The 25369-nt window shown below is 47.8% G+C and overlaps 1 protein-coding gene across 7 annotated transcripts in view; it reads right to left on the bottom strand.

Annotated features, from left to right (window-relative positions):
• CFAP92 (cilia and flagella associated protein 92 (putative)) overlaps positions 1-15552 on the bottom strand; it is a 69075-nt gene extending 53523 nt beyond the window's left edge. For 2 of the 7 annotated variants that reach the window (XM_058725829.1, XM_058725830.1), the window contains exons 1-8: positions 14671-15549; positions 13772-14063; positions 12331-12521; positions 11543-11747; positions 9329-9460; positions 8320-8395; positions 6872-6993; positions 2351-2494 (exon numbers count right to left, since the gene is read on the bottom strand). In XM_058725829.1, coding sequence (XP_058581812.1) covers positions 2351-2494; positions 6872-6993; positions 8320-8395; positions 9329-9460; positions 11543-11747; positions 12331-12521; positions 13772-14030 — 1129 coding nt within the window. In that variant the 5' untranslated portion in view covers positions 14031-14063; positions 14671-15549. Of the gene's footprint in view, positions 1-2350; positions 2495-6871; positions 6994-8319; positions 8396-9328; positions 9461-11542; positions 11748-12330; positions 12522-13771; positions 14064-14670 lie in introns of all 7 variants that reach the window. The other 5 variants (XR_009260679.1, XM_058725831.1, XM_058725826.1 and 2 more) reach the window with 5 other exon arrangements.
• Positions 15553-25369: the final 9817 nt, after the last annotated feature.

Raw genomic sequence — 25369 nt, 5'->3', positions numbered from 1 at the left:
AGTCACACTCAGAAAGAGGAGTCACTTCCAGGAGCCCCTGGGTGGCTCAGTCATTTAGGCTTCTGACTTGGGCTCAGATCATGATCTCACGGTGTGTGAGTGCGAGCCCCGCATCGTCTCTCTACTGTCAGCACAGAGCCCTTTTCAGACCCTCTGTCTCCCTCTCTTGCCGCCCCTCCCCCTCCTCAAAAATAAACAAATGTTAAAAAAAAAAAAAAAGCAAAGAGTAAAGAAAGAAAAGAGCAGTCACTTCCAAAACAAGTTATGGGCCCAGCGTGTCTGGCCATGTGCACAGGCCGTGAGCGTGGGGCCATGTGCAGCTCCAGGGGAGCAGCCCTCAGTGCTCCCACATCTCTCTTTTCAATGGAGCTGACTCATTAAGGCCATAACTAATTATGATTTGTGTTCTAGAACTTTGCAAGCCTCTTCGTAGAAAAAGACTGCCCAGTTTAGAAGAAATCTCCCGTGCAAACATGCACTCAAATCATCATTCAGAAATTTAGGGCAGGGAGAGCCATAATTCCAGGGTAGGGTTTCCCAACCTCAAAACCACAGACACTTGAGGACAGAGAGTTCTCTGTTGTGGGGACCGTCCTGTGTATCGTGGGGCAGTTAGCAGCAACCCTCTAACGCTCTGCTCCCACCTGTGACAACCAAAATACATTCTCACACTGTGGGGGGTGGAGTGGGGGGAGGCACACGTGCCCAAGCCGAGGAGAGAAAAGGAGCGGGGGAATGAACGCCACACAGTGTGTGCACTGAAACGGCCAGACTTGAGCCTGCATTCATGCCATTTGATCCTGAGAACAGCCCTGTGTGGCCGCCATAATGTCTGTTTTGTAGATACAGAAACCGAGGTCCAGAAATGGTGAGACGCCATCTGAGGTCTCCTGGCCCATAAGTGGCAGAACCCATGTCCAAGCCCATCCTCCCTGGCTATGCTTGGCCCCTCCGCTATGCAATAATAGAAAGTAAAGAGCTCATTCCAAACACAGAATCTTTCTAGAATCTTAATGTGTTACTAGCCAATCAGCATTTATCACTCAGGGATGCAAAGCCTATGGCCTAATTTGAAATTGAAGATGATTACCAAAAATTACCATGCTGGTCTTGGAATAGTCTTATGCTATTATTTTATGGCAAAAACAAACATACAGGGACACCTGGGTGGCTCAGTCGGTTAAGCATTCAGCTTCAGTTCAGGTCATGATTTCACAGTTTGTGAGTTCAAGCCCCACGTCAGACTCTGTGCTGACAGCTCAGAGCCTGGAGTCTGCTTTGGATTCTGTGTCCCCTCCTCTCTCTGCCCCTCCTCCATTCACACACTCTCTCTCAAAAATAAATAAATGTTAAAAAAAAATTTTTTTTTAATAACTAAAAGTAAAAACTAAAAAGTTAAAGGTATTTCCTCAAACTGTATCAATATCAACCCAAGAGCTTGTGAGAAATGATTTTCCAGTCACTCGACACTGACTTTAGGAGGTAAAACCCCAAGCAGCTGCAAAGGGGGGTTCCATCCCAAGACGGAAGCCTAAATTTCTGCAGATTGGCCAGTAGAGGGCGCACATTTACCCTGATGGCCAAAAAAAATTTACCATGAATTATTCTCGAAAATTACCTTCTCTAAAAGAGAAGGGTTTCCCCCCATATACTATTTCAGAAACGAAGTCACATAATGTTACCCAAAATATATTCTGAGCTTTCCATGAGCACAACCTATGGATATAACATGCCTACTATTTATTATTTAAGCCAGAGAAAGCCTCATTTCTAAATTGTGATAGATCTTACAAAACAGAAGAATGAAACCCCTGTCCTGCCACTGAGCTCTGTGACCTCAAGTAGGTTGCTCTGACTTCTCTGAGTTTTGGTCCCTCACAGAATAAAGGAGAGCGAGCCCAACACCACAGCTACAAGTTCACCGGGAGGATCCGAGTTTGCCATGAGCAGTAAATGATGGGCCAGGAACACTGGTTCCTTTTCCTCATTTCCTTTACTAGATGTTTTTGTAAAACTCTGCAGGAAGGCGTTTATAAAAAGCAGCATCCTATTTAGAAAACAAAATCAGGGCAGTTATTCTCACAGGTTTCTTTGGACTTCGGAATCAGACCTGAGTTCCAATCCTGGCCTCGCCTTTACTTGCTGGTGTGATCTCGGACAACCCGGCTGACCTCTCTGCGCCTCTTTTTCCTCCTCTGTGTAATGGAGACACCTCCATTTTGCTGAAATGGCTGGGAGCATGGAAGTAGGTGGCAGAGGAAAGGCTTGGTCAATGCAAGCATCCTGTTTATGGACATTCTAGCCACGTGGGACCAGACAACTAAGAACTGCTGGGAACAGGTGTAACTACCTGCGAGGAGCGGCATCAGCACCAGTTCGGTAGAGAAAGCTCCGTGCTTCCAATTTCCTGCCCCCTTGAAGTCACTGTCTTCCACTCGAGATTTCCTCTTTCTCTTCTGGCTCTTCTTTTTCACCTCCGACTCTTTCCTTTTACCTGTAAAATCAAAGGAAGGAAATCAGTGTTAAGAGGAGCACGTATCCAAGCTACCATATATGAACTCTTACATGCTGCAGAGATTCGGAAAGGTTCTGGAACAGGGGCGCCTGGGTGGCTCAGTTGGTTAAGCATCAACTTCAGCTCGGGTTGTGATCTCACAGTTCATGGGTTTGAGCCCCGCATCGGGCTCTGTGCTGACAGCTCAGAGCCTGGAGCCTGCTTTGGATTCTGTGTCTCCCTTTCTCTCTGCCCCTCCTGCACTCATATTCTGTCTCTCTCTCAAAAATGAAAGAAAGAAAGAAAGAAAGAAAGAAAGAAAGAAAGAAAGAAAGAAAGAAAGAAAGAAAGAAAGAAAAAAAAGAAAAGAAAAGAAAAGAAAAGAAAAGAAAAGAAAGAAAGAAAGAAAGAAAGAAAGAAAGAAAGAAAGAAAGAAAGAAAGAAAGAAAGAAAGAAAGAAAGAAAGAAAGAAAGAAAAAGAGGTAGGTAGGTTCTGGAAGATCCTTGAAGGCAGAGGCTGTCCTTGGTGCTGCCGGTCCCCAGCAACCAGAAGAGGTGTCTAAATGTAGATACCAGACCAGTTATCAGTTACATTCAGGAAGAATGTGACCTCCCAGCCTCTCCTACCTAAGAACGTGGGCAGAAGGGGGCTAAGATTGGATGATGACCACAGCACCATCACATACCAAAGTTCTCCCCCAAGTCAGCCCTTAACCACAGTGTAGGGTTGAGGTTTGGGCTTCGGAGTTGAACCACCAAAGTTCCAGAACCAGGTCTCCCCCTCCGTCACCATTCTAAGCCTCGATCTGTAGAATCTGTAGAATGGGAGCTATAGTGCTTACCCTGTAGGGTGTTGAGAAGAGGAAATGAGCAAAGGTACATAAAATACTCAGCTCTGTGCCAAGCTCAGATCCAGGGATTAAAAAGGAGACAATAAGACATATATTTCTATGGTAATTAAAACCATGAGCGGGGCGCCTGGGTGGCTCAGTCGGTTGAGCGTCCGACTTCGGCTCAGGTCATGATCTCACGGTCCGTGAGTTCAAGCCCCGCGTCGGGCTCTGTGCTGACTGCTTGGAGCCTGGAGCCAGCTTCAGATTCTGTGTCTCCCTCTCTCTGACCCTCCCCTGTTCATGCTCTGTCTCTCTCTGTCTCAAAAATAAATAAACGTTAAAAAAAAATTAAAAAAAAAAAAAACAAAAAAAACCATGAGCTATTTGTTCCGTGATATAACGACCAAGGGAACAGAACCTAGAAAGCCCAGAAATACATCTGCTAGCATAGAGGGACTTAATAGATGCCAGAGGTGGCATTTCAGATCTCAGGAAAGGATGGATCAGTCGGTTAATTATATTGACTATCCATTCGGAGGCAGATGAAATTATCAGGCATCTCATGCCATATGCAAAATGAATTGCAGACTAATGACAGAAAACAAAAACTTCAAACTCATTTGGAGAATACAGAGAAGACTCTATTGACATCTGGATGAGAAATGATTTTATTTTTTTTTCCAATGTTTATTCATTTTTGAAAGAGAGAGACAGAATAGAGTGTGAGCAGGGGAGGGGCAGAGAGAGAGGGAGACCCAGAATCCGAAGCAGGCTCCAGGGTCTGAGCCGTCAGCACAGAGCCTGACGCAGGGCTCGAACTCACAGACCATGAGATCGTGACCTGAGCCAAAGTTGGCCACTTAACCAATTGAGCCACCCAGGCACCCCAAGGAAGGATTCCTTAAACATTACCAAAAGTACAAACTAGAAAGGAATAGTCAAATAAAGGGTGTGCAAAACAAAACAGCACACATAAAGTAACAGGGTAAATTGCAGACTGCGGGCTGTGATGTTTATAGTGCATGTAACTGACAATGCATAATTATCCAGAAGATGTCAGAAATAAAGCTTACACATCGCTAGGAAAAAAATATAAAACCCAACAGAAAAATAAGCAAAGAACCGCAATAGCCAAATCACATAAGACGGTGACCAAATAGGCACATGAGATGTTCTCAACCCCACTGGGAATCAGGAAATAAGGCCCTGAGCGCACCAAGCACGGCTGATGACATGGAAAAACTGGAATTCTCAGGACTTCTGTCCAGAGAGCAAACTGGTACCACCCAGAGAGTAATAAACCCGAATACCTCCTGAGGAGGTCAAGGTGCATTTCCCATGCCCTGTGATCCCTCTGGGCAAATGCCCTAGACTCTCTGGCACAGGCACATGGAGACCTACCCAAGAGTGCTCGCTGTCACAGCACTGGTGACAGCAGGAAACTGGAGACAACTCAAATGTCCCTCAGTGTGGACTGTATGGGTGAAGGATGGCACGTCCATCTAATGGGGTATTCTACAGAAGTTCCAAGGAAGGAGCTGGACTTAGGTATATGGACACGAATATCTCAAAAATCAAGCTGAATGCAAAGAGCAAGCTGCAGGAAGATATGTACAGTATGAAATCATTTCTGTGACTCACAAAAATAAAAATCAATACAATGTTGTATGAATGTGTCAGAAAGAAAGGGGTGGCAGGGAAGGGTCACACCAATTTATCTGCAGGACAGGGTATGCTTCTTAAAAGCACAGGGTGTAAAGGAGACAAACTCTATCTGTAAACTTTCCCTTCTCAAGAAAGCTGTGGTTGTATTTTACTGTGTACTTTTACAAAGTAAAAAGGAGGGTGTGAAAAGCTCATTAAAATGCTTAAAGAATATTTTTCAAAAGCAAGGCTGTTTAGGGGCACCTGGGTGGCTCAGTAGATTAAGTGGCCAACCCTTGATTTTGGCTCAGGTCATGATCTCATGGTTCATGGGATCAAGCCCCACATCAGGTTCTGCATTAACAACATGGAGCCTGCTTGTGATTCTCTCTCCCCCTCTCTCTCTCTGCCCCTCCCTTGCCCATATGAGGACTCTCTCACACTCTCTCTAAATAAATAAATAAATAAATAAATAAATAAATAAATAAATAAATAAATAAATAAATAAATATATTTTCTTAAAAAGCAAGTCTCTTTAGGGGCGCCTGGGTGGCTCAGCTGGTTAGGCATCCGACTTCAGCTCAGGTCATGATCTCACAGCTCATGAGTTCAAGCCCTGCATTGGGCTCAGAGCCTGGAGCCCGCTTTGGATTCTGTTTCTCCCTCCCCCTCTGCCCCTCCCTGCTCTGTCTCTCAAAAATGAATAAACGTTAAAAAAAAATTTTTTTTTTTTGAGCAAGCCTCTTTAATCTGAAAAAGAGAAAACTCAGAGTTGAAGGTGTTCCGATGTGAAAGTGTTGACTAGACTTTTAGGGCCTTAAAAATAGGAACATGAACAACTGTGTTTCTGACGCCTGGCAGAGAGCCGACTCAAGCAGCCACTTCTTCCCCCAGCTTCATAGTGTTGAATGCGAACCAGGAAAAGCAGATTAATTGATAGAGAGTTAAGGAAATGATCTGTAGCAGTTACAGCTGAACAAACAGGAAGTAGGCCATCCCAGAAGCAGCAAGTGCATCAGCTCTAGAATATTCCACCTCATACTGGAAACCCAACTGCTTACTGAAAAACTGGTGAGGAGAACAAGGTCAAGAATGAACAGGTCCACTTAGTGGCTTCTGACGACACTTTGCCTCTTGTCTGTCACTAAGATTACAAGCATCTGCATGAGCAGTTCCTGTAACCTGGCATGCTATTTCCCTTATTCCACCATAAGAAGCAAATAACTTATCTTCCAAGATTATTTCCATAGCCCCAACTCTTTTGTGCTTCCCCAACATGCCTACCTACCCTACCACAGCATCTATCACATAGGACTATCATTATTTATTAGGAAGTCTCCATCAACATTAGAGATTTTCATGCTTCCCATGTTCACGACACCATGAGTCGGGAGCACAGAAACGTTAGTGGAGTGGAAGGGGGATGCAGTGTGGATGGGTGGGATCACGCAGGTAACTGAATGGGATGAGGTCGGTTGGAATGGACGGATGGGGTGGTAGGGATGGCTGGTTGAGGTGAGATAGAATGGGCAAGTTGAATGTGTATGTAGTATTCTTTTACTTTTGAGTCACGTTTGGTCAGATATCAAAGAATCTTTCTGAAGTATTCTGAATTTAAAATATTTCATAATCCCGGGTGCCTGGTTGGCTCAGTCAGTTGAGCATCCGACTCTTGATTTTGGCTGAGGTCATGATCCCAGGGTCATGTGATCGAGCCCCATGTTGGGCTCCATGCTGGGCATGAAGCCTGCTTAAGATTTTCTCTCTCTCCCTCTCCTTCTGCCCCTCCCCCCCACTCATGTGCACTCACTCTCTAAAATATATATAAAAAAAAGAAATATTTCATAATTCTTCCAAGTCTAGTTACGTTATAAAATTCCAAAATCCCATCCTAACTTACTTTGAAATTTTTGCTTTTCTACTATGTTTGTTAAACTGCTAAATGATCTCTCCATTAATTCCTTCATCTCCATCCCAGGTGCTGTCTCCAAATAAACAGTTGGTTCTCTTGAAATACTCCATCTAGAAAATTCACAAAGAGAAAAATAAATGAAGGTGAAAAAAATCAGGGACCAGACCTAAGAATCTATTTACTGGACCAAATGTGAGCAGATTTTTTTAAATGACACTGTATTTCTCTAACCAATGCTTCATAAATTTCATTGTGCATATGAATCACCTGAAAATGCTGTTAAATAAAAGTCAGGTTAGGGTTCAGTAAGCCTGGAGTGGACCTGACATTCTACATTTTTAACAGGTTCCCGGGAATGCTGATGCTGTTGCTCTGCAGACCACACTTGTACTATCAATTTCTAACCAACCAGAGACATTAAGGAAAATATTATATTTTTTATAAAAGCACCCAAACTCTAAAAAAATCCAGGAACTCACTTATAGGAATTATCCAACATCTATAGGAAGAAAAATTTTTTAACTCTATTAAAAATCATAAAGAAGGAACTGAATTAGGTGAAAAGGTATACCATGATCATGGACAGGAGAACTTCTCAATGTAAAAATGTCCATTCTTCCCAAATTAACGCATAAATTCAATGCAAAAAAACAATTTTTTAAAAATCGAGATTCTGTAAAAATTTTTAAAATGTTTTTATTTGCTTTTGAGAGACAGAACGAGTGGGAGAAGGGCAGAGAGAGAGGGGGACGCAGAATCTGAAGCAGGCTCGAGGCTCTGAGCTGTCAGCACAGAGCCCGCCCGACGCAGGGCTTGAACTCATGAGCTGTGATACCATGACCTGAGCCAAAGTCGGATGCTCAACCGAGCCACAGAAGCGCCCCTAAAAATCGAGATTTTTTAACGACATGGTCTCTTGGGTTCTCCCCATCCTATTCTCTCAAGCCACCAGCTGGGCCTCCACCCTGGTCCCCACAGCATCCAAGGAATCTCCTTCTCCATATCCTTCTTAGGCTCCAAGAGCAACTGCACTCAGCAGGAAAGGCTGTGGACTTGGTGATCCAAAGGTATGGGATGGGGTCCTGGCTTTACCAACACTCCCAAGATTCCAAAGAATTCCAATTTTAAAGCTTTGTGCAAATTGCTTTACCACCACTCTGTTAGCTTGTGAAGACAATGGAGATAGTAATACCACCTCACAGAGTGACCATGATGAGGATTAAGTGAGATAAACTACACATGCAAAAGTACAGTACATGTTTACACTCATAAACACAACCATTCCTTTCTCTATTCCTTTAATTTCACCTGGATTGTATGAGTTCCGACTTAACTGAAGTTACTAAAACCCACATAATTCTTGGCGAGAGTTTATAGGGCCAGTACAAGAGGGGGTTCCACTCCCACTCCCCAAAATAACATGGGTCCATCCTTACCGAACTATGCCAAGATCATCCATTCGGAGTGCCTTTTCATATTCCTCGGAGCTCTTGGAAAAAGTTTCAGGCTCTGCTGAGTGAGAATCGGATAATATTTATTAGTAAATGGACTTCTTGTCCCATTCTAGTTCATTAAGAAATGAGGGCCCTTGACCCATTTTGCAATGCCAGTCACCAGACAGAGGGCTTGGTGTGTGGTGAGCATTCCATAAAAAGATTAGTTAATAATGAATGAGTAAATGAGTGAATGTAATTGTAAATAATTACAGTTATTTGGACAAATGGAGGCAAGACAAGGCCTCCGATTTCTTATATAACATGCCATGGAGGGGGGGAGAAAGTCTATTCAGTTGTCTGCTTCAGCACCATTTACATCAGAGAATACTGAAAACACTTCCAAGACCCCCAAGTTTCCACCTACAGGGAACGATTAAGAAACGTATAGTGCTACCAGCAGCTGATATATTATGTAGTCACCACAAATGGAGTTTATGCAAAGTTCTTAAGTAAAGAGGAAAGCGCATGTGGTGACAGGTTAATCTCAGAATACAAAATTCGGAATCCGGGACAACCTCATCTATGTAAAAGAAAAAAAAAAAAAAAAACTTACAACAAAGGTATTTGCCATAATATAAGAACCAAAATATCACACTGCTTGTTCCTGGTGATGGAATTATAGACTGTTTTCCCTGCTTGTTTTGTACTTTTCTATATTCACTGAATTTTCTTTAAAAAACAAACAAACCCACAAGTGTAACTCCTACAGTTAGAAAAATTGGATAAGTCACAAAATATACAAAAATAAAACAAAGAAAAAGGATCAACAACAGAAAGTGACTCCTGCCCTGAGAGCATTGTTTGCTTCAAGGGCGAAGCAGCACCAGCAGGAGTTGCTGATACACGTGAAGGGTACCAGTGCACGTGCACAGTACCAGCAACACCCATCCACCTCGTTCTCTGCCATCGCCCTACACTCAGTTTGTCCACGGAGGTCATCTCCACTCACCATGCGAAGGCTTTATGTGTTTTCCTGCCTTTTCTGCTTTTTCTGGTGCATGCTCCTGGTTCCACTCCTTTCTGATGTGTGCGCCCTCTTCACACAATCTTCTCTGACTTAAAACCAAATTTTTCACTTCCTCTAGAATGCAGGAGGAGAATCATTGACTCAGTCAATCAGAAATACTTACTGAACACCTTCTGTGCATACGGCACTCTCCTAGTGCTGCAGATGGGGCAGTGGACAAGACAGGCAGGACCCCTGTCTTCCAGCAGCAGTTGCCTAGGGGGCTCCTTCAAAATACCAGGTAATTGAAACTTCAACTGGCAATGACTTCTTCCAAATAAGACCATTAAGGATTTGACTTGTGTTGGTCCATTTAATCATCACATTTCACTTGAAGGCACTTCCACTTGCCCTACTTTACAGATGGGGAATATGACAATGATAACTTTCCTGTGATCACAGAGCTGGCACTTATTAAGCCAGAGCTACCCCCAGGGCTCAGGGCATCGAGCTAAGGAGATGGGCGCTCTGTTTTTCACTTCTATCAATACAGGACTCTGCAGGAACGTAGCAGTAACCAACACGTGTGGAATAATGAATGAGCAGAGGGAGCGAATGAATGAATGGAGATAATGGAAGCTACAAGAAAGAGGTGAAATGGGGTGCCTGGGTGGCTCAGTTGGTTAAGCATCCGACTTTGGCTCAGGTCATGATCCCCCCATGGTTGGTGGGTTGGAGTCCCGCCATCGGGCTCCAGCTCAGAGCCTGGGGTCTGCTTTGGATTCTGTGTCTCCCTCTCTCTCTGCCCCTTCCCCCACTCACGCTCGCTCTCTCTCTCTCTCTCTCTCTCTCAAAAATAAATATACATTAATTTTTTTGTTGTTGTTGTTGTCACAACAGGGAGACTATTGGCATCTATCAGGTCAAGGTCCCAGGACAGTCCCCACGGAATGATCCGGGCCAAAATGCCAACAGCACTGAGGGCAAGAAACCCCAGATAAAAGTGAAAGATGAACAGTCGGAAATGCCCCTCCCCCCCACCCCATGTCAGACCGGCTCCTCAAGAAGGCAGGCTGGAAACCCAGAGAAAGGAGAGGCTTTCCAGTCACAAACAGAATGGGTTCTGATTGCGGCACTGCCTTGCCCTTCAAGCAGGTGTGGGTCTCCTTTGCTCCCTGTAAAGTGGGGACAACTGTACTTGTCTGCAGCCACCACCAACAGTGCTCTCGACCGTACTCCGACCAATCTCAGATGCACACTGCTGCAACGTTTCAAGGTCTCTAAAAACTGGATGCATCTTATGATTACCGCCACAGAGTTTAACTGGTAGCATTTTAGGATGCTAAATGCTTATTTATTTTGATAGAGAGAGGGAGCACAAGCGGGGGAGGAGCAGAGAGGGGGGAGAGAGAGAATCCCAGGTTCTGTGCTGCCAGAGCACAGAGCCTGTTCACAGGGCTCGATCCCACCAATGGTGAGATCACGACCTGAGCCGAAATCAAGAATCAAACACTTAACCGACTGAGCCACTCAGGCGCCCTAGCTTTTAAATTCTTTATAGACAACACACACCCTCTTTATCGCGGGGTGGGGGGCACTCCCATCATCCTGCCTCAGGGGCATATAACCACCAGAAGTAGTAAGCTGCCCAAGGTCAACATGGAGACAGGTTGAAGTCAGCTATCTGACTTCAAAGCCTGGATCTTTCCACTCTCCTGGCTCTCTCCTTGGAGGTGAGCTCAAAAGGACACTTTCTGGTCCTTGAGAGAATATTCACCCACGTAAGAATCTAGAAGGTCTATACGAAAATGTTAACATGGTTGTCTCAGGGGTGTGGGACTTTTAGGTTTTCTCTTTTGTTTCTTGGTGTCGTGTGTGTGTGTGTGTGTGTGTGTGTGTGTGTGTGTGTGTCTGTGTGTGTGGTCAGGGAACACCCATTACTTGGCCAGAAGACAGACCAGTGGGGACTGCACAGGTCACGCTGCCTGGGAACAGGAAGTCCAGAAATGCGGCAGAGGTGGAGGTGGGGACCGTGTACATGCAAAACAGATGCTGTCCACCCTCCGACACAGCTCCGCCGGGCAGTACTCCCAAGCTTGTCCACAAAGTAACATGTTCCCCGAAGTAAATGATGGAACACTGGCTTTTATCCTGCAAACACTGAGAAGCCACACGCCTGTAGAAACATTTCAAATAAAACACAAACACCTGACTTACCAAAAGATCCTGCATCTTCTGAATATGCAGGAGTCTTTAACCGATAATACCTGACTTTTCTTGAAACCTTGTCCTTGGTGTCCCAGACCTTCAAGGTGATTTTGTGAACATTTATTTTCTTTAGTAATTCCTTCGTCATGTTGATGTTGAAACTCTGGGTCCATGACACCCAGATTTTGTCCCCTTCCTGCCACGGCCTCACCGTCTGTGTAAAAGAACACCAAGGGGTTTGAAGCGTGCAAGGCTGGGAGGCTTAGAGCCCACGACTACCCATCCCTGCCAGCCTCGCCCTTCCGGGGACCAGAGCCGGGTGCTGCTCTCCACCTGTCTGCCTTCTGGGCCCGGCCCTCCCTCAGCTCCCACCCCACATCAGGAAATGGGTGTGCCGGCCTGGGCCCTGTCACACCTCTGGGTTCCTCGGGAACCCAGAATCAAAGCAATTACCTGCAAATAGCACCCTCTCCAGTGACTTCGAAGCACTGACCCACAGCCAGGCCTCGGGCAGGAGGGTGAGTGTGTGCGCGGGCAAGCAGGTGTGCACACACATGGGTACCCAAAAAAGAAATCGTAAGAGGGGCAAAAACTTTTAAAACACCAAAGAAGCTACCTGACAAAGATACCTAAATAGAAAGTCAGGTAACTGGTATTATTAGGTCAGTGAGGATTCTCATTCAGTAGGGCTGGGGTGGGAACTTAATATCCTGCATTTCTAGCAAGCTCCAGGGAAGAAAGCACCCTTGGTACAGTATTAGAGTATATGTGAGGTGCGCACGCATACACACACACACCTTTACTCCTGAATCCAGGAACAACTTGGCCACCGTTGGAAACACCACCATGTCAATCTTTTTAGGCTCTGCATCATCCGGCAGAAGGAAATACTCCATGTGGTAGTAACAGCGAGCCTTGGAAGTATGCTTGTCCATTCGAGAGTGTTTCCTATGTTTTTCAATAAAACATGTATGTTTTCCTCTATGACCTAGGAGACACGATTTCAGGAGTCTTGATTGAACCTCACACGAGAAAGCAGACCCCACCCCGCAGTGCCCTGGAAGCAAGGAAGAGCCCGAGGATGTGGGAGGCTGCCCCCGCCCCCACCCCAGGCTGCTCGCCCAGCTTGGAGGCTGAGATGCAGATCCGGTCCCCCTGGCAGGTAGAGGAACAGGCTGTGCACCAGTCAGCAGGGTGCAAAAATGCAGCGTGCAACTCTGAAAGGGAGTGTCTCCTTAAATGTTTCACCTGCCTGCTTTGCCTGCCTCACGGCGGTCTTGGCAGTAAAAAAGTTCGAGTCACCAAGACTGCCGGTCAATTCTAAACATGGTATATACATCTAACCAAATAGCATCCAAAGTATCTGAGGCAACAATGGACAGAACTACAAAGGAGAAGCTGAAATTAATCTTCTACCCGGGGCGGGGCGGGGCGGGGGGGAGACCAAGTAGGGGGGGAAAAAAAAAATATATATATATATATATCAAAACATGGAGTTCTTTTCTCTGCCCCTAATCTTGGGGTTCAACCATGTGACTGGCTTTGGCCAATAAAATGCTAGCAGGTGGGAGGTGCTCAAAGACTTGAAGAGTTCTTGGATGTCCGGGCTTGCCCCCTTGGTGTGCCTGTGCCTTCCCATAATGAGAATGTGTCTGGCTAGCCCCCATGTCCCGGAGGAGGGTGAGAGGGGCACGAAGGGGTGAGAGGGGCACGAAGCAGAGCAGACCCACTACAGGGAGACCCGCCTGGACCCGCCCACCTGCTCATCCAGAACGAGGGATTCCTGTTCGAAGCCCCCCACTTGTGGAGTCGTTTGGGTTTGTGACACAGCATTTGTGTGGCAAAAACCAACTGATGCACCTATACACCCAGAGAGCTGGATCCCATGCATCTGAGAATCTGTGTTTTCAACAAGGAATTAGGTGATACACAACCAGTTGAGGGGAACCAATGCCTTCACCTCTTCCCCATGTACTCATCTGCAAAAAGTAGAAATAATACGACCTACCTCTTAGGGTTATTGAGAGGATTAAGCACGTGAAGCCCATGTAACCGCTTACTTGCTGGCCCACTGTGGGCCCCTGAGATTGCAGCTGCTTTTCTGATCTCTGCTGCTGGCATTGGCCACCTCACTTGGGGAAGCCAACAGAGGGAGCTCAGGGGCCCCAAACTTCTGGGGGCAGGTCACTGGCGCACCCCTTTCTGCAGAGGGTGTTGGGTCTCTGTCCTAGCACTTACCAGCAGTCACCGGGAAGGCCAGTGAGATGACGAACTTGCAGGGGACAGCCTGGGGCACATCAGACTGGAAGCTGTCGGCAGGCCCATGTGAGGACTTGCTACACGGGTGGTCGGAATCCGACTCCGGGGCTTGGGCTCTGACCTTCAGGTATTCCTCCGTGTCCCACTCACTGCCAGACTGGTAAAAGCTGCCCATGGAGGACATGGGCCCCATGCTCGCCCTGTCCTCATCTTCCCACTCCCAGGCGTGCAGGGACATTCCGCAGAGCACCCACAGGCCCGGCACTCCTGGCTGGAAGACGATGAAGGCACTACTGTCACCACCCTCTGTTCCCCGGAGGCAAGCCCTGCCTCTTTCAGGATTACCCACCCTTCCTCTCCTTCCCTTCCTTCCCCTTGTCCTGTCTGGGGTGAACGGCCAAGGCCTGGAACACCGCCTGGCACACAGTAGGCGTGCAACAGTGAGTCACAGAGAATGACGGCTTGCAGGACTCACGATAAGCAACACCAACTCCAGCTTGACTCTCCCTCCTCCCCCAGCCCCAGCTCCTCCCCCTTTCGCCAAGTCAATCATTGGCACTTCTGGAGAGCCAGCCCCAGGTGAGTGCAATTCCCTAAGAACCGAGAAGCTGGGAGAGAACCGGGTGTTTCCACGGGTGAGCAGTGTCAAAGCACAGTATGCGTTTGCCACGTAGGGACAGGCGAACCGGGCCAGGGGACGGCAGTGCAAGGGCCTGGTGAGGTCAAAGAGGGCGGGAACCCCCCCGGGGGCAAGACACGAATGGGCACTGAGTGCTGGGCTCAGGGCACAAACTCTGGGTCCATGCAGGAGGAACTCGGGCAAATGCTCAGAAAGGGGTGCCCAGCAAGACGGGCAGGTGGCAGGGGACCTTCGGTACCTGCGACGCGATGCGCAGGGCAGCACCCTGGGCTCAGACCCTGGTGTCAGCCAGCTCGTACACCCGCTGCACAGCCGCCAGGCGAGAAGGCTCGGAGGGTGCAAGTCGATCCACCCAGGCTGGGAGGCCCGGGGGTCGAAGCTGCGCAATTCTGTTTACAGTTGCTAGGAGACAGGCGTGGCTACGGCCCTGGGGCGGGGCTCCTCTGGGGGCGGGGCTCCTGGAGGTGGGACTTCCGTCCTCAGCCCCTGGTCCCTGACCAGGTGCAGCCAAGGTGTGGCAAAAAGGTGTCTCCAAATCCGGAAACTAGTTGGAGCCCTTGCATGCACGCATTCATCCATTCATCCATCCATCCACTCATTCATTCAATCTTTAAAGAATTCCAGATCTGAACGTGAGCGCCTATTACACACCTCGCCCTTACCCACAGTACAGGTGACAAGGATAGTGGCCCCGCCTGTACCGCCATCAGCCCCCACCTTCCATTCTTTGATAAGGGCGAGGGAAGCAATGGGCTCTGAAAACTCTGGTATCTCTAACCCCACCCCAAACCTTTTTCATATAGACTCTGCTTCTGTCGCTGATGTCCTTAAAATATCATGAGAATTCTGTTTCGTGATCAGGAGCCCCAACTCAGAGATGGGAAAACTGAGGCTTCGACTGGTGCCACGACTCGCCGGAGGTCACACAAGCGAGTGTGTCGCAGTACTGGGTGGAAATCCAGACTATCTGACGCTAAAGCCTGGGCTCGTCTGCAAACACCACGGCCACCCCAAAGCTCCCCAGCTGAGAGAACACTGGTGGCTGCTCCCTACGTAGATCACAGAACATCCAAGGGGCTAGGGCGGAGGGACACACCGCAGAGGTAGCTGGCGGGGGGGGGGAGGGGGGGGGGGCAGGGGCAGGCTTCATGGAAGAGGTGACAAAAGCCAAACTTCGGGGTTTGCCAGGAAATGAACGCAAGAGAAAGTATTCCAGGCAGCGGGAAGAGCCTATGCAAAAGCCCAGAGGGGGTGAAGGTGCCCGCAAGTTCTGGGAAGGGATGATGAGGCTGGAGTGGTGAGCGGAGGGCCCCTGAGACCCAGGTGTGAAGGGCAGGCAGGACTCAAAGACTAGAGTCAATGAGGAGCCACCTCGGGTTTTCTGTTAAGGGAGAGTAGCTCCACTCAAGAGAATGGGAGCTGAGACTCCACACATGTACCTGTTGGGGAAACTGAGGCTCTGAGCTGAGATATGACCTACCCATGGTTAAAGAAGCAAAACTGTGGCCGAGCTGGAGCTGGAACCCAGGTCCCCTGCCTCCCACTTCCTGCCTCCCTAGACCACCCCCTTCTAGAATCCTGCCCACTGACTGGGGCCCTCCAATAGTCCTCAGGTTGAATCAATCTAAAAAAACCTGAGGCTCAAGAATAGCTATGAGGGGAAGGCCCCAGATGGCAGGGAGCACCCTGGAGAGGAGAACTCAAACTGTCCCCACTAAATGCCATACCACCCTGTCATACTGTACCACCAGCAGCCTGGACATCACCGTCTACAAACCAGGAAGTGCTAAAGAGACACACACAGGGTTGGAAGAAAAGAAGGCTGCTAGGATGCACCAGCTCCCAAAAGGCCCCATTAATAAGGGCAGGTCGAGGCACCCGGGTGGCTCAGGTCATGATCTCGCAGTTCGTGAGTTCGACCCCCACACTGGGGCTCTGTGCTGACGACTCAGAGCCTGGAGCCTGCTTCAGATTCTGCGTCTCCCTCTCTCTGTGTCCCTCCCCTGCTCACTCACTCTCTCTCAAAAATAAATAAACATCAAAAAAAATGTTTTAATAAAAAAGAAAGGCAGGTCAGTGACACCACCCTCCCCTGCACAGACAGCAGGCCTCCTGTTCCTCAGGTCCCCCTGCTGACCCGAGGCTGGTTTCTCTCCAAAGTCGATCTCCCCAGCATCTCCTATGGTGTGGACAGCTCTGAGCTCAGAATTGAGAGGCCACAGGCCTAAGACAAAGGGCCACTTCCTGGTCCTGGTTATGCACCAGAATCACCCAGGAACATGTCAAAACTTCAATCCTGGGGGCGCCTGGGTGGCGCAGTCGGTTAAGCGTCCGACTTCAGCCAGGTCACGATCTCGCGGTCCGTGAGTTCGAGCCCCGCGTCAGGCTGTGGGCTGATGGCTCGGAGCCTGGAGCCTGTTTCCGATTCTGTGTCTCCCTCTCTCTCTGCCCCTCCCCCGTTCATGCTCTGTCTCTCTCTGTCCCAAAACTAAATAAAAAACGTTGAAAAAAAAAATTTAAAAAAAAAAAAAAAAAAAAAAAAAAAAAAAACTTCAATCCTGAGGCTTCGCTCCAGACTTTCAGAATTGATTCTCCAGGGGTGGGGCTTAGGAACCAGTCACTGTATTCTCCACAAAGACAGCCACCTCAATAGATCTCCCACACACTCCCCTTACAGAATGATGTCGGACTCCTCCCATGCAGTGGTAGGTCTAGTCCCTTCCCCCTTGGATCCAGGTAAGACTTTCTGCGACCACCTCAGCCCACAGAGTGACTCTGTAACTTCTGAGGCCAGGTCATACAAACCCCATGTGCTTCTGCCTTGTTCTTCTGGGGAGCTCACTCTGAGAATTCAGCCAGGATGTTGGGGGGCAGCCCAAGAAGCCACATGGAAGGTCCACATACGGATGTTCTGGCCAACAGCACCAGCGGAGTTCCCAGCTGCCTCCCAGCCTCAACCACCAGACGTGCAAGAGTGCCAGACTTCAGATGATTCCAGCTCCCAGCCTTTGAGTCACCCCAATGGCCACCATATGTAACAGAAACCAGCTGCTATCACCAAACTCTCCCCAAATTGAGCTTTATGACCGAAGTAAATTATTGTTGTCTTAAGCCACTAAGGTTTAGGACGATCTGTTGCACAACAACAAATAACTGGGCGGCGCCTGGGTGGCTCAGTTGGTTGAGTGTCCGACTTTGGCTTAGGTTATGATCTCTGGCAGTTCGTGAGTTCAAGCCTGGCCTAGGGCTCTGTGCTGACAGCTTGGATCCTACTTTGGATTCTGTGTCTTCCTCTCGGTCACTCTCTCTCAAAAATAAACATTTAAAAAAACTTGGGGGGCACCTGGGCAGCTCAATTGGTTGAACATCTGACTTCAGCTCACGTCATGATCTCACAGTCCATGAGTTCGAGCCCCGCATCGCGCTCTATGCTGACAGCTCAGGGCCTGGAGCCTGCTTCGGAGTCTGCGTCTCCCTCTCTCTCTGCCCCTTCTCTCCTCATGCTCTGTCTCTCTCTGTCTCTCAAAAATGAATAAAGTTAAAAAATTTTTAATTTTTAATAAAAAATGACTGGAACCGACCCCATATTTTTTTTTAATGTTTATTTATTTTTGAGACAGAGAGAGACAGAGCATGAACGGGGGAGGGTCAGAGAGAGAGGGAGACACAGAATCTGAAACAGGCTCCAGGCTCTGAGCTGTCAGCACAGAGCCCGACGCGGGGCTCGAACTCACAGACTGCGAGATCATGACCTGAGCCGAAGTCGGACACTTAACCGACTGAGCCACCCAGGTGCCCCGACCCCATATTTTTTAAAGTTGCCTCCACCAAGATTCTATCGCACAGCCAAGGTTTAGAACCACTGCTTTGAGAGAAATGGTGTCTAGGTCAAGACCCAGAGCATCACGGGAAGGAGTGAAGGCACAGGTGTGCTTGCTGGTACTTGGGTGTGGGAGGTGGGTCCACAACCTCACTTCAACAAAGGTGCCTTCAGGACAGGCAAAGTCAAAGGAAAGCAAAGCAAAGAGGGTATATGTTCACAGTTCTATAGACCAGTGACTCTCCGATGGTGTGGCCTGGGCTCACTCACTGAGCTGGATCATCTGTATCCACAGGGCTGGGAGGTCCAAGATGGCCTCACATGTCTGGCCGTTGGTGCCCTTGCCTGGGGTCCCTCAATCTCCCTCTCCCCGTCCATATGCCCCCCCCCCCCCCCCCGCCATGCTCCACCAGGCTGGACTGGCTTCCTCAGATGGCATTCTCAGGGCAGGGTTCCAGGAAAGCAAAGGTGCAAGGTCTAGGGCCTCTTGAGACCAAGGCTTGGGAAATGGCACAGGGTCACTTCTGCCATATCCATTGACCACAGCCAGTCACAAGGGCCAGCCAAGATTCAAGGGGATGAAGAACAGACTCCACCTCTGGATAGGAGGAAGGGCGAAGCCACATTGCAGACAGATGTCCCATGGGTGGGAGCAATCTGAAGGCATTCTATCACTTCCTTCTTCCTCCCAGAGTAGGGGAGCCCCAAAGTTTCCACGGGCATCCAGAAGAGCCTTTCTGAAGTTCTCCTAAGCCTCTGGCAGAGGATGCATCTTTGGGGAAAAGCTACACCCACCTTCTTCTTGGCATCTCCAACCCCCCTTTTTAACAGCTGTAATGAGGTATATTCTATATCATAAAATGCACCCATTTCGAGTGTAGAGTCCAATGGTTTTTGGTAACTTTACCAAGTGATGAAACCATCCATCTCCCTAATAAGAGCCTTCGTGCACATTTACAATGAATCTCTGTTCCCAGCCCCAGGCCCAGGCAACCAGTAATCTACCTCTGCCTCTAAAAACTTGCCTTTTCTGGATATTTCATATAATTGGAGTCATATATTACATGGTTTGGCTTTGTGACTGGCCTCTGTCACTTAGCATGTTTTTGAGGCTCATTCATGCTGTAGCATGAATCAATACTTCATTCCTTTTTGTGTCTAAATATGTTCCATTGTGTGATAGACCACATTTTGTCTATCCGTTCATCCGTTCATGGAAATTCAGGCCGAACACTTAGACATTTATGAAAAATGCTGCCATGAACATTCCCCTAAAAATCTCTGCGTCATCAGATACGTTCAATTCTCTTGGGTAGACACTTGGAGTAAAAGAGCTGGGCCGTGTGGTAGTGGTATGGGGAACAAAAGCAAAAGAAAAAATAAATAAATTTCCTTACAACTTACAGCCCATTGGCAAGTCCTTGAGACAGGCAGGGTGACCTTCCTCTAGAAGATCAGATGCTTCGACGTTAATATTTTGCTAAGAAAAAAAGGCAATCTTTGCTTAACATTATCTCGCCCCTCCAAGATCCTGTGAGTCTCCTTTAACATATAAAAATTCCTTTGGAAACTTCCTTTATCTCTACCCCTCCCAGATATATGTTAGCAATCATCCTCCAAGCGTATGGCCCACTGATACACATCCGAAGGTCTCATGACCGAGGTTTTACTAGACAGTAGCAAATGACCTTTTCCTAACAACAGTTAGTCCTTCAAGATCCTGGAAACCTTGCTTCCAAGTTCCTTAGAGTCTTATGCTATCCCTGACCCCCTCCCAACTTGAATATGTATAATCAGTCACTCCTCACAACCCCAGTGCGGCTCTTTCTGCCCACAGGTCCTGTCCCTGAGCTTTAAGAAGACCACCTTTTACACCGAAGATGTCTCAAGAATTCTTTCTTGACTGCCTGCTCCAAACCCCAACATCTCCACATCAGTAGTTTCATGTTTCTCTCTTTGAGAAATTGCCAAACCGTTTTCCAAAGTGGCTGCGCCATTTCACATTCCCGCCATCATAGGATGAGGGTTCCTGTTCCTCCCCATCTTCCAGAAACCATTTATTGCCGTCTAACTTACTACAGCCATTCTCATGAGTATGGAATAGTATCTCGTTGTGGTCTTATTTTGTATTTCACCAATGACTAATGATATTGAGATCTTTTCATGGACTTATTGGTCATCCATGATCCTCGTTGGTAAAATGTCTGTTTCTGCCTTTCGCCCACTTTTTGATTGGATTGTCTTACTGAGTTGTAGGAGTTCTCTGTAAAGTCAGACACAAGTCCTTTAATTGCAGGGCCTATGTTCTGCAAATACTTCCTCCTGGTCTCCTGCTGGTCCTTTTATTTTCTTAACGGTGTCTTTACCATTGCAGTTTGAAATGCAAAAGTTTTGTATTTTGATTAGGTCCAATTTACCAATTTTTTTTTTTTGTTTTTGGATCATGCATTTGTTGTGTCTAAGAAAACTTGCCTAGCTCAGTCTGATTTTTAATAGAGAGAAGAGTAAAACTTGGAGTCTGAACGCTAAGCAAATCCACGACCAAGACTCCCGAAAATATAAAAGCTTTGTCACAGAAAATGATGGCTCCCAGACATTCCCAGACACGCCAGGGGGCTGTACAGAATGACAAAACGTTTCTGAAAAACAGTTCGACAATATCAGGAGCTTATAAAATAAATGTCCAAACTCCTTGGCACGGTAGTAAATCACTCAGGATGGAGAGTCAACAGTTTACGGTGTTGTTTTGATGGAGAAAAACCACAAACCACCTTGATGTGCATCGCTGGGGGATGAGGAAACACCTCGCAGCTCCCAAGAGGCAACAAGAAGCCGTCCAAGAACATTTGCAAAGGAATATTAATGACGGCAAAGCTGTTGAGGAAGTATGGCTGATGTGCAAGGAAAGATCCCAGCAAGAGCATTTCAACTGTGTTTCTCTAGGTTGAGTTTAATGAGGTACAATTCACATCCTGTAAAACTCGTCCTTGTAAGTGCTTTGACAGATGTACACAGTCCCATAACAACCACCCGAGTGGAGTTCTTTCAATGCATGGAAAACGCCTGGAAATAAATACATCAGAAGTGTCTATGGTCCCTGCTTACGGGGGTGACTTTTGCTGTTTAGCATTTTTCGGGGCTGTTGAAAGGCACTTTAAACAATATACTGTTTGAAATGGCTCAAACAACAGTGAACTGACTTCAGAAAATCATCTCTTTGCGGGGGCCTCGGCTCTCCCCCACGCAGACACACACCCATCCCCCAGCTCAGACAAAAGAGCACAGGAGACCTTTGAGTTTGCTCACTCCGAACCTTAAACAAAAACCTTGTGGGTCCAACCGGAATGATTTCAGAGGCGCCTGGTAACCCTGCCCCACAGACAGACAGGCCTGACAGCGCACCATTATAAACCCCGACTTCCCTGGCCCCTGCTGAGCGGCGGGGGGCAGAGGCCCAGGCAACGCTCCATGGCAAGATATTTAAAGGCTTTCTTTTCAGCGTTGACCGGCCAGGGGAACGTTACTGTTCAAAGGATTCCCTCACCAAGAGCAGTCCCCAGCTGCAGGGACAGGGGGTAGGGGTGAGCGCTGTGGTCTGGCTGGGTATGCCAGCTCTCAGCACCCCCATGAAATCAAATCCCATTCGACTGCAGAAGTGCGACCCAGAAGTCCAGAGCCAAGATCCAGAGTCCTGTCTTACACAGCAAACCCGCAGACCAGGGGGCTCCGGGCCCAGAAGCTTCTGAGGCCCAGCTGATCCAGTCAACTACCAACATTTGGAGTCTCACGGACTCCAACACCAGTGCATCAAAGGACACCGAATCCTCCCCACACACCCCCACCCCCGTGCCAGCTAGAGGCACTCTTCCCATTCGATGCAGTGACTTCACATGTTCGGTCAAAGCAGCATTATTAGTCCCTACTCTGTGCCAGGCCCCTGCTGGGACTGCAGGGCATCAGGTTCTCAGACCTCCTGCAAGGCCCACAAATAAATAACAATGTGGTGTAATAGCTGCCTTAAAAAAAAAAATACACATAAAAAACACACATAGCATTTGTAGGCAAAGAAACTATGTGGCAGGTGACACACGATGCCATACCCAGGGTGGGGACCAGGGAGGCAGCCAGGATGGAAGTTGGAGACCCTCTCTCCTTTTGGCGTGCCTGACACCGTTCCAGGGCAACAGACAAGTGCTGCTACCCTCATGGCTGACGGACAGTTTCGGACAGGGAGACAGACACCACACACAGGCAAGACAGCCTGTCAGAGGTGCAGGGTGCATTCGATGTCACCAGAGGCCTCCCTGAGGCGGTGATGTTGGAGCAAAGGCCTTGGAGGTGAGGGGGCTGTAAACAGCTGGCGGAAGCAGATGCAAATACCCTGAGGTCAGAAGAACTGAGAGGAGGTTGGGGAGCAAGTCCATAGTAATGGCTGAGGAATGTGACTCTAGGGATCCAGGGAGGACTTAGCCTCTAGTCCCTGTGAGAGGGAAAGAATTAGGGGGTCGTGAGCAGAGGAGGGGTCCTCTGGCTATGGAACAGACTGTAGGAGTCCAAGGGCAGTTCTTGGGGGAGTCTGTTGCAGTAATACAGGTCGGAGACCCTGGGGGTTTGGCCCAGGGTGGCACCAGTGGAGGGGGCTGAGGGAGTCGGATTCGGGATGTCTTCTGAGGGTACGGCACTGGACGGCCCGACGGTCTAGAGGCTGGGCATGAGCACAGAGAAGAACAGAAGATGGCAGGGACTTGCTGAGGAAGGCTGGGGGCACCTCGAACTGACATGGAAGCTGCAGGAGGCCGGGATTGAGACCGGTCGTATCACTTAACCCATCAAGAAACAGGAAAACACTGGGGCACCTGGGTGGCTCAGTCGGTTAAGCGTCCGACTTCGGCTCAGGTCACGATCTCGCGGTCCGTGAGTTCGAGCCCCGCGTCGGGCTCTGGGCAGATGGCTCAGAGCCTGGAGCCTGTTTCCGATTCTGTGTCTCCCTCTCTCTCTGCCCCTCCCCCGTTCATGCTCTGTCTCTCTCTGTCTCAAAAATAAATAAACGTTAAAAAAAAAAAATTAAAAAAAGAAACAGGAAAACACTGCCGGTAGGAAGGTAAATGGGGCAGCCATTTTGAAAACCAGTTGGGCAATTCCTCAAAAATTAAACATAAAACTACCATCCAGTGGGGCGCCTGGGTGGCTCTGTCGGTTAAAGCAGCCAACTCTTGATTTCAGCTCCGGTCATGATCTCATGGTTGGGAGATAGAGCCCCACGTTGGGCTCTGTGCTGACAGCATGAAGCCTGCTTGGGATTCTCCCTCTCTCTCTCTCTCGGTCTCGCTCTCTCGCTCTCGCTCTCTCTCTGCTCCTCCCCTGCTGGTGCTCTCTCTCTCTCTCTCTCTCTCTCTCAAAAATAAGTAAAATGAACATTAAAAAAAAAGCCATCTCAGCAGCCTTCCCACCCCGGGTCTACACAACAAGAGGAATGAAAACATGCCCACGTGAATGTTCACAGCAGCAGTATTTGGAATAGACAAAAGGTGGGGACAACCCAAATGTCCATCAACTGATGAGCGGATAAGCAAAAACGTGATCTACCCACACAATGGGATATCACTCATCCGTAGAAAGGAAGAAAGTACCGATACATGCTACAATGTGGGTGAACCTGGAAAACATTATTGTTAATGTTTTCAAAAAGGAGGCTGTCACACACTGTATGATTCCTTTTACATGCAATGTCCAGAAGAGACAAATCTATAGACACAGAAAGTGGTGGCTGCTGAGCAGTGGAGGTTGGGGGTGGAAGGTGGAGACGTACTGAATGAGTTAAGTAGTACAAAGGTTTTTGGGAAACAGGGGATGAAAACGTTCTGAAGTTAGACTGTGATGGTTATACACTCTACAAATGCACTAAGAGCATTTACTTATACCATTAAGTGGGTGAATTTTATGGCATGTAAATGGTAAATAAGTTATGTCCTCCCTGGAAAGAAAGAAAGAAAGAAAGAAAGAAAGAAAGAAAGAAAGAAAGAAAGAAAGAAAGAAAGAAAGAAAGAAAGAGGAAAGCAGGAAGGAGGAAGGAAACAAAGAAAGAAGGAAGGAGGGAAGGAAGGAAGAAAAAAGAAAAAAAGGAAGGGAGGGAGGGAGAAGTCATCTTGTCAAAAAGAGAAATGCTATAGCAAAGGCTAAATATCTTTGATCCTCAGAAATAACCACTAAATCAGTTTTGAATCCTCCCATCTCTCTCTATGCATATATACATGTCTTTACAGAAAATATTTACTACCCTGCTGTGTGGTTTTGTTGTTATTGTTACATGTAAGTCTTAACATTGTACATAACAGGTTTCAACTTGCCTTGCTCACTCCTTTTTTGGTGATTCATCGAGGCTGATGGGTACTAGGTTGTCTTTAGTTTCTCAATATTATAAACAATGATGCAGTGAACATCCTGTGCACATGTATTTTTCTAAGGTAGGAGCCAAGAAGTGAAACTGATGTAACACTTTTTGTCAAAATGTTATTACTTTTATAGTTTAAAAAAAATATGTCCAAAATGGTTGGGGAGAAGCATCTAAGTCCTTCCTTTGGGCAAAATCTTCAAGAATGGGCAGGAGTTTACCAAATAAACTGCTGACTCTGGGATACTGCCGAAGAGGAGACAGAATTTTAGCGCTTTTTCAAATTCCAGGATTTAGCATTTAAATTCCTAGAGTTATACACAAGCCCACATTCTGCCCATCTTAAAGCCAGGGACAGTTGAATAAAGTCTGCTCCAACATGGCTGGACAACCAGTCCCAGTGCCGGTAACAGGTGCATGACATCTCTCTGGTGAAAAAGAAAGGAAAAGCAACCTAGGTCTCCCCGAGAGGGTGGTTTTCCCTTCACCTGCCAAAAACGTGTTGTAAGGCACCAGAGAAAGTGTTGGCCAAACAACCTACCAGCATAACCCCAGCTCAGAGGTGGAACTCAGGTCGCCCTGCCAACTCACTACCCACAGGCACACAGGTGAGGGCCGGAAAAATACCTTGCTTTCCCCGCCCCCCCCCCCCCACCCCTCACCAAACACACACGCAGCTTAGAGAGCGAAGGTCTGTCCATCTCAGATTGACTTCTTACCGGCGCG

The sequence above is a fragment of the Neofelis nebulosa genome, chromosome 4, assembly GCF_028018385.1.
Source record: "Neofelis nebulosa isolate mNeoNeb1 chromosome 4, mNeoNeb1.pri, whole genome shotgun sequence".
NCBI classification, from domain to species: domain Eukaryota; kingdom Metazoa; phylum Chordata; class Mammalia; order Carnivora; family Felidae; genus Neofelis; species Neofelis nebulosa.
The sequence above is the reverse complement of the archived record's forward strand: the minus strand, read 5'-3'. Positions and strand labels throughout refer to the sequence as shown.